The following is a 14,315-nucleotide window of genomic DNA, read 5'->3' on the forward strand; positions in this document are numbered from 1 at the left end:
GCTATTTGTAGCTTCTTTTCCTGTTGTGTTAAAGTCAGAAACAAAATAAATATGTTCTCTACTTCATCATCCACCTCTAAAGAAGTGAGTGCTCTTGGGTTTCATGTGGTAAGGAGAAGACTCTGTAGGGTAGACCCTGGCAAAAATATAAGTGCAAAGTTGTTAAGATAACATGAGATTGTGCCAGAAACAAATGTCAGTCATACTGAGCAGGGTAACCAGTAACCACGTCAGAGGTGAGTGCTAGTGTTTCTAACCTCTAAAGAGGTACCTGGAATTCAGTAACTGTTTTATTTTAGTGCCTTGGCCCTAATTTGAAAAAAGATAATATGAAATATCATTTGTGAGATGGAGTGCTACCCAACACGTTGTCAGAAAAAAAGTTTGCTTTATAGCTTGTTTTTCACTTCACTGAGAGTAGTAGATGAAAGTTAATCTTTGTATATATACATTATTGTGTAGAAGGATACTACTGAAAGCTTCTTTAATATAATGCAGTATGTTCTGTAGGGCCAATATTAGAAGATTATATAAATATCTACATATGCACAGATATAGAGGCTTTCAGATTGAACTTTCAGTATTGACTCTGGGCTTTTTTTTATTTCTCATTTTGAAAGCTTGTTTCCCCCATATTAATGTTTCATTAACACTACTGTTCCATGATTTATTTAAAGGGAAAAACAACCAATGTATCTCATAAGTAATATGACCTCAAACTCTCTGTTCTGGTGCTCCTGAAGTAAGGTTCAACTCGTCAATATGAAAAAGGATCCAATCCAAGAAACAAAAGATTAAGGGAGAAAAATAAGAGCTGTAGATGACTTTGAAATATTGAAATTTAATCCAGAAGTCAGAGATATAATGCAATTACTAGGCTTCTGTATCTGCAAAGTCTCATTTCAGTCCTATTTTGATGGTCCTATCAGGCAGGCCTTTTGCCAGGTCATTCCACAGCAGGAAAATGTCTTTTTTTGTTAAAAAAGGAAGAAATCAGTTTTTCAAAAAAAGCATGGAAACATATTTTTGATGTCGTGAGTGATACATGGTCCATACCCTTTTTCTGATGGTTACTTTTTCTCTGAAAGTGGTGTTTTCTCCCTGATGAAAGAACGCGCCAGGCCAATGTGCATACTTGTCAAACATTTTATTTGTCATTCACACTAATTATGATATTGAATTTACAGAGGAAACTGTGGTACAAAGAAAGAAAGGCAGAAAGAAAGAAAGAAAGTCTTCATTAGAACTAACGCAGCAGTCCAGCTGCTCTGTGTGCTAGTTGTAATGAATTCTCCCGTGGTGCTGGACACAGCCATCCCTATGTACAGCAAGAGTCTACTCTGATGTGGTATCTAGAGACTTCCTGTAGTGGGGGAAAAATCTACTCTATTCTCTTTTCCTATCTGGTTCCAAAAAACAGCAGTCCCCCCCTCTCCCCACCTTCCCACCCCCCAGAAAAAGAAAAATCCCCTGCAATCAAAAACAAAAAAGCAAACTTCCAGAACCTGGTAGTTTCCCCTTCTGGAAATGTTCAGCATGACTGTGTCAAGGGAAAATGTGACTGTTGCAGGATGCTGCAGCATCTGTTTTGTAAACATAGCCAGTAAATGCTGAACAAATACGCTTTGATGCCATTCTGATAGGAGGGCGTCTCCCCCCCTGCTGTGTCCTCCCCTTGGACTTAACCATACAGCCACCTCAGACTGAAAGTTTAGTTTTCGTTTTAAAGAAAGATGTAACTGTCAAACCCAGAATACCACAAATAACCCACAGATTTTTGCACATTCATTTCTCCCCTACCACAAAAAAGTGAAGAATGTTGAATAGAGACCATGCTATAACTGTTTACAAAAGTGAATAAAATGTAGTTAATCTTGAAGCCTAAAATAACTAATTCGGAAAGAAATAAGTCTCACTACAGTATTTAGGCAAACACAAAGGTAAGTTCATTAAAAACACAGAAAAATGAAAAAAATGCAGAGTAATTACAAGCACTAAATATTTTGCTATGAAGCTTTTGAAATCTATTTACATACATAAATACAAGTAACTCTGTTGATGCAACCCTTTTAGGACAAGGAGAAAAACGCCAAGTGATCGGTACTGACCAAGCAAGGTTAACAAAAAATAAAAAATGAAAATGTTATGATGCAGGAAAACAAGCAAGTGTTTTGCTCAAATAGAAAAATGATCCACTTCTCCCCAATCTTCAAATGCACCAATGGAAAAGGTCACCCAGAAAGCAGTAATGAATGTTTCAAGAGTGCAGGCAGTTCGGAACACTCTGCAAAGACTGTGGGCCATTTGGAGGAAAGGGTTTTTCTCCTTTCCAGCAGACAATTTGGCATAGTTCTACAAATCAAATCTTTCGTAGCAGGGATGCACTCGGCATCTGCCTCCCCCTTGCACTAAAGCTCCTGTACATCGCCCTGGAAGCATAGCAGGAGCTCTTGAAAGGAACATAAATGTTGTCTGAGAGCAGAGTAATGGACCTTGGAGCAAATGAGAGCCGGGCCCTATATTTGCTTTGAAGTTGTTTGATATGGCTGCGTCTGGACGACAAGTTGTGTCTTGTGAAAGGAACACACAAGCTGATAGTAAGGACTGCCGTTAACTGTATTTCGGTAGGGGAAGGTATATCTAAGGCACTCTGCTGACTGCAACTTGCAAACAGAAGCACAATGTGTTCTTTTTTGATTCCATTCAGCTACCAGGATGATAAAACTATATAAATATATATATTATATATATATATAAAAATATATACTTATACACTATAATTTGGAGATGTGAAGGGGGGAAATGTTTTATCCAAATGTCCTCTTCCTGCCTGCTAAGTGCTCTTGAGATACAAGAGGAATGACATGAGAGCATTTTTACAGCCTTGAAGATTTTTGCTGTCCTTAGTGGGACAGGGGATGGCTACAAAAATATAGATTTGAGTAAACTGTGGTTTCTCATAAGCACTTGTGTGAATACGCTGAAACTCACAGTGATTAAACAGACTAATTGCGAGGGATAATGAACTTGGCCTTTCCTCTGTAAAGAGGGCGCTGCTTTGTGCTGTGCTTGATGTACACAGAGAGGTTAGAATCAAAAAGTTTGGTTGCTGGCAATTATCAGAAGCGAGACACTGGGAAATCCCTGGGTTTTGTTACGTGTCAGTGAAGAAGCAGGGTAAGTCTGGTGACCAGTTCTGCAGTCTCTCATCCTGTTCACACCAGGGAGAGTAAAATTAAACTTCACCTTTAGGACAAGTGTAAAGAAAGTAGATGTGAAGACATAAGGAATGTTCAACAGTTAGGTCTCGTCTCCAGGCTAAGAGATACCAACTCCCCATTCTCGTGAATCCCTGATCTTTTCGTTTCCAAAGTGGGTAGTACAATACTACGGGCTAAAAGGGGCAAAGGGCTTTAGCAGAAAGCAGGCTGTGGTGACAGACAGGCCTGGGAGTGTACTAACCACATCTACCTCACTTCCGCCATGGGGCTGAAGTCACCTGGCCATGGTGGCCCTGCCCTCTGCAGCGAGGCATCTGGCTCCCCTGAGCTCCGCTCCTCTCCTCTCCTCTCCTCTCCTCTCCTCTCCTCTCCTCTCCTCTCCTCTCCTCTCCTCTCCTCTCCTCTCCTCTCCTCTCCTCTGCCTCACTTCTGGGCTCACGCTCACTGTACTATGCGCTTGGGTGGTCCAGTCACAAGGCAGATGTGAGAGCTGTAGTAAATGATGAATTTAATTGCACAGTGACAGAGAATGTGTAAGATGGATTCTGCAACAGAGCTACTGGTTAGAGATGAAGGACTTTTTTTCAGGCTACTTGAAGAGGTGAGATTCCAACTATCTAAATGTCACAACAGGTAGGGTCTCTGCATTTCTGTATTCAGCAAGGTCTCCTACTTCCAAAATATATTTTTAACTGTTCTGATATAATTTTGATGTTTTCTGCCTTTTTTGTTCAGAGCAAACTCTAGAAAATGATAAAGAATATTATACTAAATGAAAAGCACAAGGTCATGCATGTATTTTAACAGAAACATTTTGAACTTTTGCTGAGATCTCTTGAAACACTCCCTATTTTCTGCACAAAAATGACCTTATTGACAATGTAAATTCTTCAATTTGTAACTTTTCAATACCAAAGTGCTACTGCATCTGATTTAAACAAAGAAGCAAAATCATATATAAAAAAAGAAAACTTGAAAAACAAATGGTTTTAAATAAGTCCAGCTGTTTTGCTGCCTGCAGCCAAGGATCTTTTTAATTTGAATCCTTTTAATTTTTTTTAAACATCAAACACTGATCTGAAGTCCTGCTTTCAAATACTCTCTGAGTTGACCTGCAATTGTTTCACTCATTTAAGAGGTACATTAAATAATAATCAGCTAATTGGGAACGCACACGTGTCAACATCAGCAGTTTGTAATTAATGAGTAGTACAACAACTGCATTCAGACCAAACCCTCAAATAAAATAGTGCCATAAACTTTACAGTGACATCTGATATGTTTGTGCTGTAACGATGGGCAACGATGACGACTCTGTATGAAACATGCTGTTAGTATAAGCCTTGCATATTTGCTACAGGACAGAGTGTTGTATGCACCAGTTTTAAATACCCTTCCTCTTCCCTCAGAAGATGGTGATGGAAGAACCGTTAAGGCCCCTTCTTTGCTAGCCTGCTTTCCAGATGAGCTTGACCACCCTGTTCAAGTTCGAGTTATATTTTGTGATGCGTGAACTAATCTATTTTCCAGCACACTGGAACGTGGCTTCTGTACTGCACAGAAATCTTGGCTCTGCTGAGCCGGGAGCAAATCTCGCACCGATTCCACTGGAGCCAGGACTTCACCCTTGCCATGCTAGCTGCGTGCTGGATTTTGCTTTTGAAAGACTAGGAGGCATCCACTGGCGCTGTTAGGAAGCCCAGGCAAGCTCGGGAGCAGAACAGGGCCATGTGGGGATGTGTTTAGTTAGGGAATATTGAGTCTGCCTCATGAAATATGTACGTCCTGATTACTAATCCGGAGGGTCACCGCTGGTGACGAAGGAAAAGAGAGGAAGGAGTAGGGAGAGATGACTCCACTGGGTGGGAAGGCACAGAAATTCACAGGGATCTTGGTGCCTAAATCGTTTCAGTGGGAGTTGGGCACCTAAATGCCTTTGAGGATCTGAGCCCAGTCAGCTGAGTAAAATGAGAGTGAGATAATTGTAAACAATATTTCTAGGTAATTAGGAGGTCACTTTACCCATCGTTATTCCAGCCTTTTTCAATGTGATAAATTTGACTTTGGCTGCTACCAAAAAAGGCAATTGCTGATCTTTTTTTTAATATAGGCATATTTAAATAATAATAGTATCAACAAATAAGAAAAGTCTAAATATCAAGCATAAATATCAATGAACTCATCAAAGTAGTACAGTAGTTGAAAATGACCCAAGGCTGTAGCCGTTGTATTTTTAAAAAAAAGTCCAAGAGAAAAAAGTTAAATTAACTCATTGAAAAAGGGGCTGATTCTTTCAGTTGACAAAGCAAGAAAGAAGCAAGCATGATTAAACCAAAAAAAAGAGCAAAATCTTTTTTTTTGCAATTTATAAGGTGCCAAGAGAAATAAAACAAATTAGATGCAAAGCAGGATGAGCTGCATCCTAAAAAAAACCAAAAAAACAAACCCAAAACAAAACAAAATACCCCCAGCAATAAAAAAATTCCATATTCTTTGGAATATACAACATGGTTTAAAAAAAAAAAAAAAAGAAAGAATGAAGTCCAACATATAAAACCTCTCATTCACAGCATTGCTAAAACAGAAGCGTTCACAGTTTCCCTCTGGGAATCTTCCTATACTTCCTTACAGTTAATATGTCCATAAGATGCAGTAAACTCACTAAGATTTTTTTTTAAGGTTTTTAAGTCTTAAAAATAGAAGTGAACCAAAACTCTCTTTAGGGCTGTGGAGACCTTCAAGCCCAGGCACGTTAGAAAGCCTGGAAACAGACTGGGTACCTTTCTACCCACCCTCGCTACGTCTGGACCACCAACTCAGGCGTCCTCCTTTCCAGAAGCTCAGCCCCCCGCGAGGGATGCTTTGCTGGAGCGACGTCGCTTTGCCAGAGGCTGGCTAACACATGCCACCGCTCCTGGGAGCGCTGACTTCTGGAGGGTTTGCTTCTGAAAGTGATGTATGAACATGGCAGGGCCCATAAGCAAGATGGGTGTTTATGGGATACCTACGGGCACCGGGAAATGGAAAGCACGTTAGTCCTGGCCCATTAACTACTTAAAATTCATTCAGTATGGTCGCCACACTGCTTCCTCTAGCCTGGCTGTGGTCGCCATGTTAGTGGGGGAGTTGCTGTGGCTCCCTTCTGCCTCGACCACATCACTTTGGTTGGGGAGGTTGGGGTTGAGGAGCGTCGATCCTGTGGAGGCGTTGGTGCAGGGGGGGTGGATGCGCGGGGGGGACCGGTCTCCCCCCGAGATCATGGAGAACTGATAGGAGCCGGCAGAGGTTCCGTAGTAGAGGTGGTAGGAGGGCGAGCTGGTCTGGAACGGGCTGCCTTGGGCCTGCGATGAGCCGGGGTAGGGAGGCGGGAGGTAAGTGTGGTATCTGGTGGCCGTGGACATGGCAGACATACCAATTCCTATCCCTGAACTGACGGGCGTCGGCGTGTAGGTGAACGCTCCTGGGTAGTGCATCCGAGGGTCGGAGATGGAGGGGAGCGCGGAGAACGAGCGGTCGATTCCCACCCGGGGGTCACTGAACGCAGTCAAGTCAGAAGCACCTGGGTGGTGGGGAAGGGAGACAGAGAACTGTTGAAGTGGCAGAATGGAGGTTCACCTGTTCGAGGTGATAACCAACATCCGAATTCTGGTTTACGGTTAAGTGAAGCGATGCTGCTACTGCCAGAACAGAGTTATCCCTCACCTGCTCTCCAATGCAGTCATTGTAGTGCTTGTGGAGCTGGATGTTTTGGATTAATTTCAGTCAAGCAGCAATTAAAGAGGAGTGCCAAGTTCTCGCCCTGTTTTGTACGTGTATGTGTTTGCTCTTAGAGACCTTACGGCACATGCAATTACTTACACTTCCAGAGTGCCCTCATCCTCAGTGGGTGGGGAAGCGGGACACAGATCTCAAGCTCCTTGCCCAGCATCACTCGACTCACCAGGAACACTGATAGGGCCTAAATATAAATTGCCCACCTTCTGCATAGTCTCTCCTTGCATCCAGTTTTATTTGCCAACTCGAATGGGAAGCTCCATGGAGCAGAGATTGCCCTTCGGGTACCTGAATGAACACGCACAGGCGGGATTTACACACACGGGCTCAGCCCAGCTCTGAGCGCTTAGGAGCACAGTTACCCATTGACTCTCAGCACTACCAAAGTCGAGATAAATCAGGTTCACTTAAGGTCTTCATATCTGGGCCCTCCTTTAACGTCTACATAATTGTTACTAACTTCTGAAAATCTTGGCTCTAATGAGTATGTAAAAAGGGACCACAATATTACTGCCTTTTTAAAGCAGAATGATATATTTGGGGGTTGGCCTTTTTTCTTCCTTTCATGTGTGCTAGAAGCCTTTCTCATCCTGCTAAGCGAAATGTTTTATAGGACAGCCACATTCTGCTCCTCTTTGTCTGACATCAGTGGAAGTATGCCCGGTCCCATCATCTCCTTCCCTAGTGTACAAGGATTAAACAAGCAGAGCAGATAATGGCTTCTTTAGGAAGGATCTTCATCATGACTCAGATTAATGGAAGGTGTCAGTCCCTAGAGTTGGCAGCTATGCATGATTAAAATAATAACAATAATAATTAAGAAAAAAATCTTTACAGAAGATGACTTCTTCTGTCAGACAAGGCGTGGAGTCTACAGAAGAGGAGCCATGCGCTGAAGGAAATACTCATGAGAAGAAGCAGAGAGAAAACAAAGCTCTTGGCTCTGACTGGATGTAAAGATAGAGCAGACACACTCCAGCGCCGAGTTCTGAAAGCTCGTCAACGACACAGCCAGCACGTTTTGATGAATTTCTATAAATTTCTTAGAAAAGCTCTGATGCATGCTGTATGCTTCCTTTTTGAGTTTGCCTTCCATTTTTTTCTGGAAGATTAATGGGGCCCCTGAACACATTTCTTTCCCCTAGCCCCCAGCACCTTTATATTCAACATGGCAAGATACGCTGTGGTATGGAATGGCAGGAGCTTCAGAGTAGCTAAGGTTGAAGGTGGCATCTGACAACCTGCCAGATTTTAAGTTGTTCTTCCACACCTCATTCCTGAGAAAGAAATCGAACTTCTTGAAACTGCCTGGACACCTCACTTATCAGATGAGGGTTTCTTCTGCCCAGTTTGGCAAAAAGTGGAATAATGAAACTTAATGTAAAGGTGTTTCAAGTATGCCCCATATCTTTGCTTTTTCTTTTGAGGCACTGTGTCTTTAGATGCTAGGGCCTAAAACTCCTTCAAATTTGCTCTTTGTTCTGACAGGGAGAAATTTCTTAGATGCACAGCAAGTGTGTGTGACAGTAATGGGATTGGGGAGGAAATATTGTGAAAGACTTTTCTGGGAATACTGACTGACATTTAATATAAAAGTAACATTTCAGAAGCGCTATAAAACCCACTTAACGTGTAGAGATGAATCTCCATGTACAGAATTAAGACAGGGAAGAAAGAATCCTGACACGTGAACGAAGCTCTTCTAGGTTCCTTCACAAGTCATGGAGAAACTATGCCTGCCCCAAGGTAAATTACTTTGACCAAGGGCACAAAAAGCACAGAGAAGCCCTAGTCCTGGTGCTCTACCTCCATGCTCACCCTGTGGCACAACAGAAACACAGTGTGCAGTTCCTGCACGCTTCCACGGCCATCTTCTGTTGAACTGTGCACTCCTGGGAGCAGCCATCACGGAAGCCTTTGGTGCTCACACCACGCACGGCACAATAAGGGCCCCAGTACACAGTGAGGACATTTGGGCATGACAGCAATGCAAAAAATATTGCATTTCAGTACTGAGTGCATTCACTCATTTGAGTGCAACCTCAGTCATCACACTGGTAAAGATAAAATGTGATTTATATCTCCATTCAGTCTGATTCACGTATCCACACCTACAAGTACACATGCATCAGGCACCCCTGTATAGGGTTTGAAAACCAAAATAGCTGGTAAATATTGAGTTCAACCAATTCTGTCAGGAAAAATGACTTTTCTAAGTAAAAAATTTGATGAAATAATTTGTTTTACTTGACGTTTTCTGGTTGCTAAGAAGAAAATCTTTCTTCATCCTTCTGTTTTCTGCATTTCTGCATTTTCCCAGTGGAATGGAAGGCAAAGGGAAGGAAACGCAAGGGAGAAAGTAAAAAGGAGTCTTTTCATTTTTTTTTTTTAAAATGTGTCAATGAAAAATGAGAATTTTTATAGATTTGTTTTAAAACAAGAAATTTCCTTTTTTTTTTTCTTCTGAAATGTTTCCTATATTTTCAGCTATCTCTTAGATGTAATTAGCACCCAGACCTAACAAATAACTTACTTTTGGTGGGCAGCGTCCCTGTGACTCTTTCAAAGGAGGCTCTATATGACAACAATAGGACAGGCTGGAGCACGTTCAAGCGATTCTCTCTGATCTAAGAAGAAGCCCTGAGTATTCAAATGAGAGCAATATGTGCGGCCAAAGAAGATATTTTTGAAAAAGCCATGCGCAAATTTGAATTATACGGCTCTCATTCATTTTAAGAAAATTCCTGCTATTGAACACACACATATTGGTTCAATATGTGTGGATTAGAGTCAGCAGATGGTCAGTTGAGTATGGTGGAAACCAGGGGGGTGGCTTTCACTTCCACGCTATATTTTTATGTTGCCTTGCAAAGCTCTGCAGTACAATTTGATGAAGATGTAACAAGACAACCCAGTGCAACACTTAAAATGTCAAACCCCACCATCCTGCAGTCAGTGTGTCCACCCATAACCTGCTGTGCTCTGGTCTGAATTTAGAGCAAGGGAAGGAAACAGAACTGAAATATCTGTGGCATTCATTTCTTGGCAGATACGATAGCTCTTCAGCACTCCAAACTATTTTTATAGTTCCATACATCTTCAAAGTGCTGCCTTCTCCTCCTTTTATTTTTAATTTCTTTTTTTGACAATGATATGTTGGAGCCCAAACCATATTTCTTAACCCTTTGCATGAATCCCAGCAAAGCGTTGGAGAAGGCTTGCTGCAATAGGCTTCGCTGCAACTGGAGAAAAGCCGCAGCAGCACCCTAGGACATTGCAACCCGTTTGCGTTGGAATCGGCCTCAAGGCTTTGGTGAGGCCTGCGGTGGGGACACGAGCTTTTAGGTACTTACTTGACAGCCGGCTTGAAAGCTCTGCGGTGAGGGATGTCATGCCGCTAGCCCTGCCGGGTGATATTGGCGTGGCGGGGTGCACGGAGGGGGTGGCAATGGAGCCCAGGTACTGGTAGGACTGCTCGTAGGACCACGGTGGAGATGGCTGTACTTGCCTTGTGTCTGCAATGAGAAAGAGACCTATAGGCTGTTTTGAATGATAAAACTTTGCAATCAAATACGTGAACCAAACGATACGGTGGAAATATAGAAACTTAAATGCCAAGATAATTACATTTCAGTTTCATAATCCCCTTTGTCAAGAGACCTTCAGGTGAATTGCTTTCTAAAATAGTATTTGTGCATTTGATTCGTCAATTTTTTCTTGTGAAGCTTTTTGATATTTCACATTGATGGTGGGCAGGGAAAAACGGTCAGGGAAAAGCAGATTAAGCTTTCCAAGGGGAAACACTTTTCATTGCTGAGATGCATTAGTATTTCTGGCTGTGTGTTCACAGCCCTTTTAGCCAAAAAGGCATGTCGTGCATGGCACCAAGGAGACAAAAATACCAAACTGTGAGTGTTTCTGTGCAAGTGTCTAAGTAGAGAGAGAGGAAAACGAGATGAAAGTGTGTGTGAGAGAGAGGGAGGCAGAGATGGAGAGTGAAACTAGTGTCCGTAAGAAAGCAGACTCTGAAGTGGATGAATAGGACTGGGGAATTTGACTTTCTCAGTCTCTTGAAAATCCCAGGCTTAATGAAACGAGCAGGTATTCTGTACATCTATTTTGTATATGCTATGTGTAAAATACAGAAACACAATTCAACGGGTACATCTACTAGCAGTGGTTGAACTTCAGGAACAAAAAGTCTTACCCAAACTCATGGAACTGCCAAGCTAAAAAATCAGACACCCTATGAGTACAGGCTTTCAGTAGAAACTGCTGCTTCTTGGAAGCAAAATCTCAAAATGCATAGATATGTAAAACATTTAAGGAAAAACACTGACCTGTTATTTTCTAGCCACACAACTAGTTTGGCTGACATTGGAAATCAGAGCTGCATGGCAGGGAGTTTGTCCAAACCAGTTGCACCAAAGTAGAAACTAGTCTTTTCTGCTTATTTCATCTTTGCATATGAAAACGGCATTTTTCAGTGTATAGAAAGGTCTAATTTTTGTGTAATTCAAAGTGAGAAAGATTCCTCCCCCCCTTATCTACCCAGAATTTTTTTACTATTTTGAGTAAAAACTTTTCTATTTTCTTCAGCACTAAGAGCATTCTCCTGCAGCTTCATCTGGCTAATTATCTTTTTGAAAGAAGCAAATGTTGGATGAACTGCATTCAGATAAAACTGATGGAAGGGAAATTTCCCAAGTTTGAGATGAAGGACTTTGATCTTTCATCAGAAAGCCCATATGGAAATTATTATTTTGTTGTGCTTTATGGAGATGAGTTTTACATTTTGTTTGCTTCGTCTGTTTAGAAGGAAAGATTTATACAAAACTCTAAGCCTTTGAAAAATAACTAGTGAAGTCATTTGCAGAATAAACTAAATTCTTGTAAAGATTTTTCTGCTGAGTAACATATTCAAATTCAGATAATATCAATATTTAGTTTTTTTTCAGGCAGACTTCCTTAAAAATAAATTCAGTTGACTCATGCTGTTTTAGAAGCAACATCCAATTGGATTAAATGGACCTTAGTAAAGACAAACGAAAAGACATAGGCACGAAGCCTGCCTTATTCTGAATTACAACATCATCTCATTGTTAATGTATGGTCAGTGTTTATTAAAGATGACAGGGAGACAGATGAGGGAATTCAGTCTCCAGGGACAGCGTTAGGATAAATACCACAAAGCATCGACAGAGCGAGCGTTGCAGTGGTACTACACCATGTGTTTCAATTCTGAAACGGGGTTAATTAAATCATTACTCCCTTATTTCAGCACGCAATCCCATTGATTTCAGTTCAGCAATGCAACCGATTAATAGAATCGTGATACGTGCACCGGAGGGATCCCAGCCCAGGGATGGAAACTCCCTCGGCTAGTCCTGCCACCCGGGGAGCCCTCGATGCGCTCTGCCGGGGCTGACGCCGCAGGAGCCGGAGCCTCCCCCCTGCCACCTCTCTCTCAAGGGCTCTGTTCAGCCCTGTCACTGCAGAAGCCACTGAACCCCTTTGGATGGAAGTGTTCCACCACCTGCGTTCAGGTGCTCTGTCCTTAGGTCTTAGCACTGCAGAGAAGAGGGGAAAAGTCTGTCTCCAGAGCGACCTGCGTATGTGTGAAGGGGATGCTGCCACCCATCCTTGTTTTTCAGGCTGAAAGGAGAGAACACACTGTTTTCTCCTGGTACAAACTGTCATTGCCTGGTATCTGCCACTCCTCTCCTGTTTCTTACATTGCTGGCTCTTCAGCACAAGAGACATGGTTTTGTCCTGTACCTTGCCCAGCACGTGTGGGATCCTGGTCCATAAAACCACCCCAAGTGCAATGAACACATGAACAACGGCAAGAAGATGCAGAAAAAGCTGCTGCAGCCACCACAGCACCAGAAGAGGAAGCAAGACCTTGTCACGGATTTACTAAACACCGACAGGACTAAATTGAAATATGTTTTCTTTCTTTTAGTGCTACTAGAATTAGCTTTGCGCTGTGTCCTGACTAGAAACCGGATAATGGACCAAGTACATGTCTAGTAACATCCAGCAAGAGACTACCAAGGTATCATCTGACCTGCCTCATCCATTTGCTGTTATTACTGACCTCCGGGTTACTTGAAACAGTGACAGACAGCCCGAGAGACCCCCATTATTAATCTCCTAATCCCATTAAGTCTTTCTTAAGTGAAAGTTCAAGCTACCAATCAATTTTCCATCTTGGTACCTGCATTCCCAATCCCTGCATTTGCTCTTAAAGATTGGCTTTTTGACATCAGCCTGGTAAACAAGTTGCAATCTATTCAGTGATGTTAACATAGTGCATTATATTATATATATGTATTAAAGCAGGTTGTGCTAACGCCAGGCATCACCTTCACAGTTGTTTAATAACAAGTGGAGAAAAGTATCACTGTAATAGCATTTTTATGGCATCATTTCAGTATCAAGAGGCAGACTCAGCTCCCAGTAAAGGCAAGGTTTGCATTTCCAGCAGTTTCAGTAGGATCTGAATTGGGGCCTCAGCATTTTATTTTTGTGATATCTGCTTTTCTTCAGCTTTCAGGTTACCTGAAATTAAACTGGAATGGGTTCAGATTTGCCACAGAACCAGGCTACACAAAAAGGCAACATACTCTTTTTGAATCCATCTCTTCTCTGCTTTCAAAACAAAGAGGTGCACATCTCAGAAGTTAGTCATTTGGCATGGGGAACTGAATGTGTGGCTTTGTGTGGCTGAAGTTAATTTGGTGAAAATATGCCGCAAATAAATCGGAGTTGCTTCCCAGCTCATAATATCTGTGCAGAGATTTGCAGGGAGAGCTACTTCGACAAAGGGAAATAACAGGGCTTTGGGCCCACACAGTTTTAAAGCCAAACAGGATTCCAGAATCATTTAAAAGCAGATCAAAATAGCACAAAACCAAGGAAGTTGCCTGAGTTGGTGATCTGTGCCCAATCCTCCCGGTATTTCTCCCATTAGCAAGTACTTTCCATTTCTGCTTTTTATGGTGTGAGAAAATGTATTTAAAACATGAAAACAGTTATTAATTGCAATAAAACACTCCAGGGCGAGAATTATGGTGCAATAATTCACACCTTGCTGTGTAGTCACGAGCTCTCGGCCTCTAGCCTCATGCCTAACAAGCTATTAAGCAGAAAGTATGGAACCATCTTTCATGCCTCGTCATGTTTTATTGCCACGAAAAGGTTGTGTTCGGCTTGTTTTAAAAAGTTGTAATTAAGCTGTACAAATGTTGCATAATGTTTAATAGTTTAATGAAACAAGGTTTGGTTAGAGACTTGGCGGAAAAAAAAGAAAGAAAA

The 14,315-nt window shown here is 41.9% G+C and overlaps 1 protein-coding gene across 5 annotated transcripts in view; it reads right to left on the bottom strand.

Annotated features, from left to right (window-relative positions):
- Window positions 1-1,458: 1,458 nt before the first annotated feature.
- Window positions 1,459-14,315, bottom strand: part of RUNX1 (RUNX family transcription factor 1) — a 175,724-nt gene continuing 162,867 nt past the window's right edge. For 3 of the 5 annotated variants that reach the window (XM_054839984.1, XM_054839956.1, XM_054839976.1), the window contains 2 exons: window positions 10,349-10,528; window positions 1,459-6,780 (listed from right to left, as the gene is read on the bottom strand). In XM_054839984.1, coding sequence (XP_054695959.1) covers window positions 6,287-6,780; window positions 10,349-10,528 — 674 coding nt within the window. In that variant the 3' untranslated portion in view covers window positions 1,459-6,286. The remainder of the gene's footprint in view (window positions 6,781-10,348; window positions 10,529-14,315) is intronic. The other 2 variants (XM_054839994.1, XM_054839967.1) reach the window with 1 other exon arrangement.

Source organism: Grus americana, chromosome 1 (assembly GCF_028858705.1).
Source record: "Grus americana isolate bGruAme1 chromosome 1, bGruAme1.mat, whole genome shotgun sequence".
Taxonomy (NCBI): Eukaryota; Metazoa; Chordata; class Aves; order Gruiformes; family Gruidae; genus Grus; species Grus americana.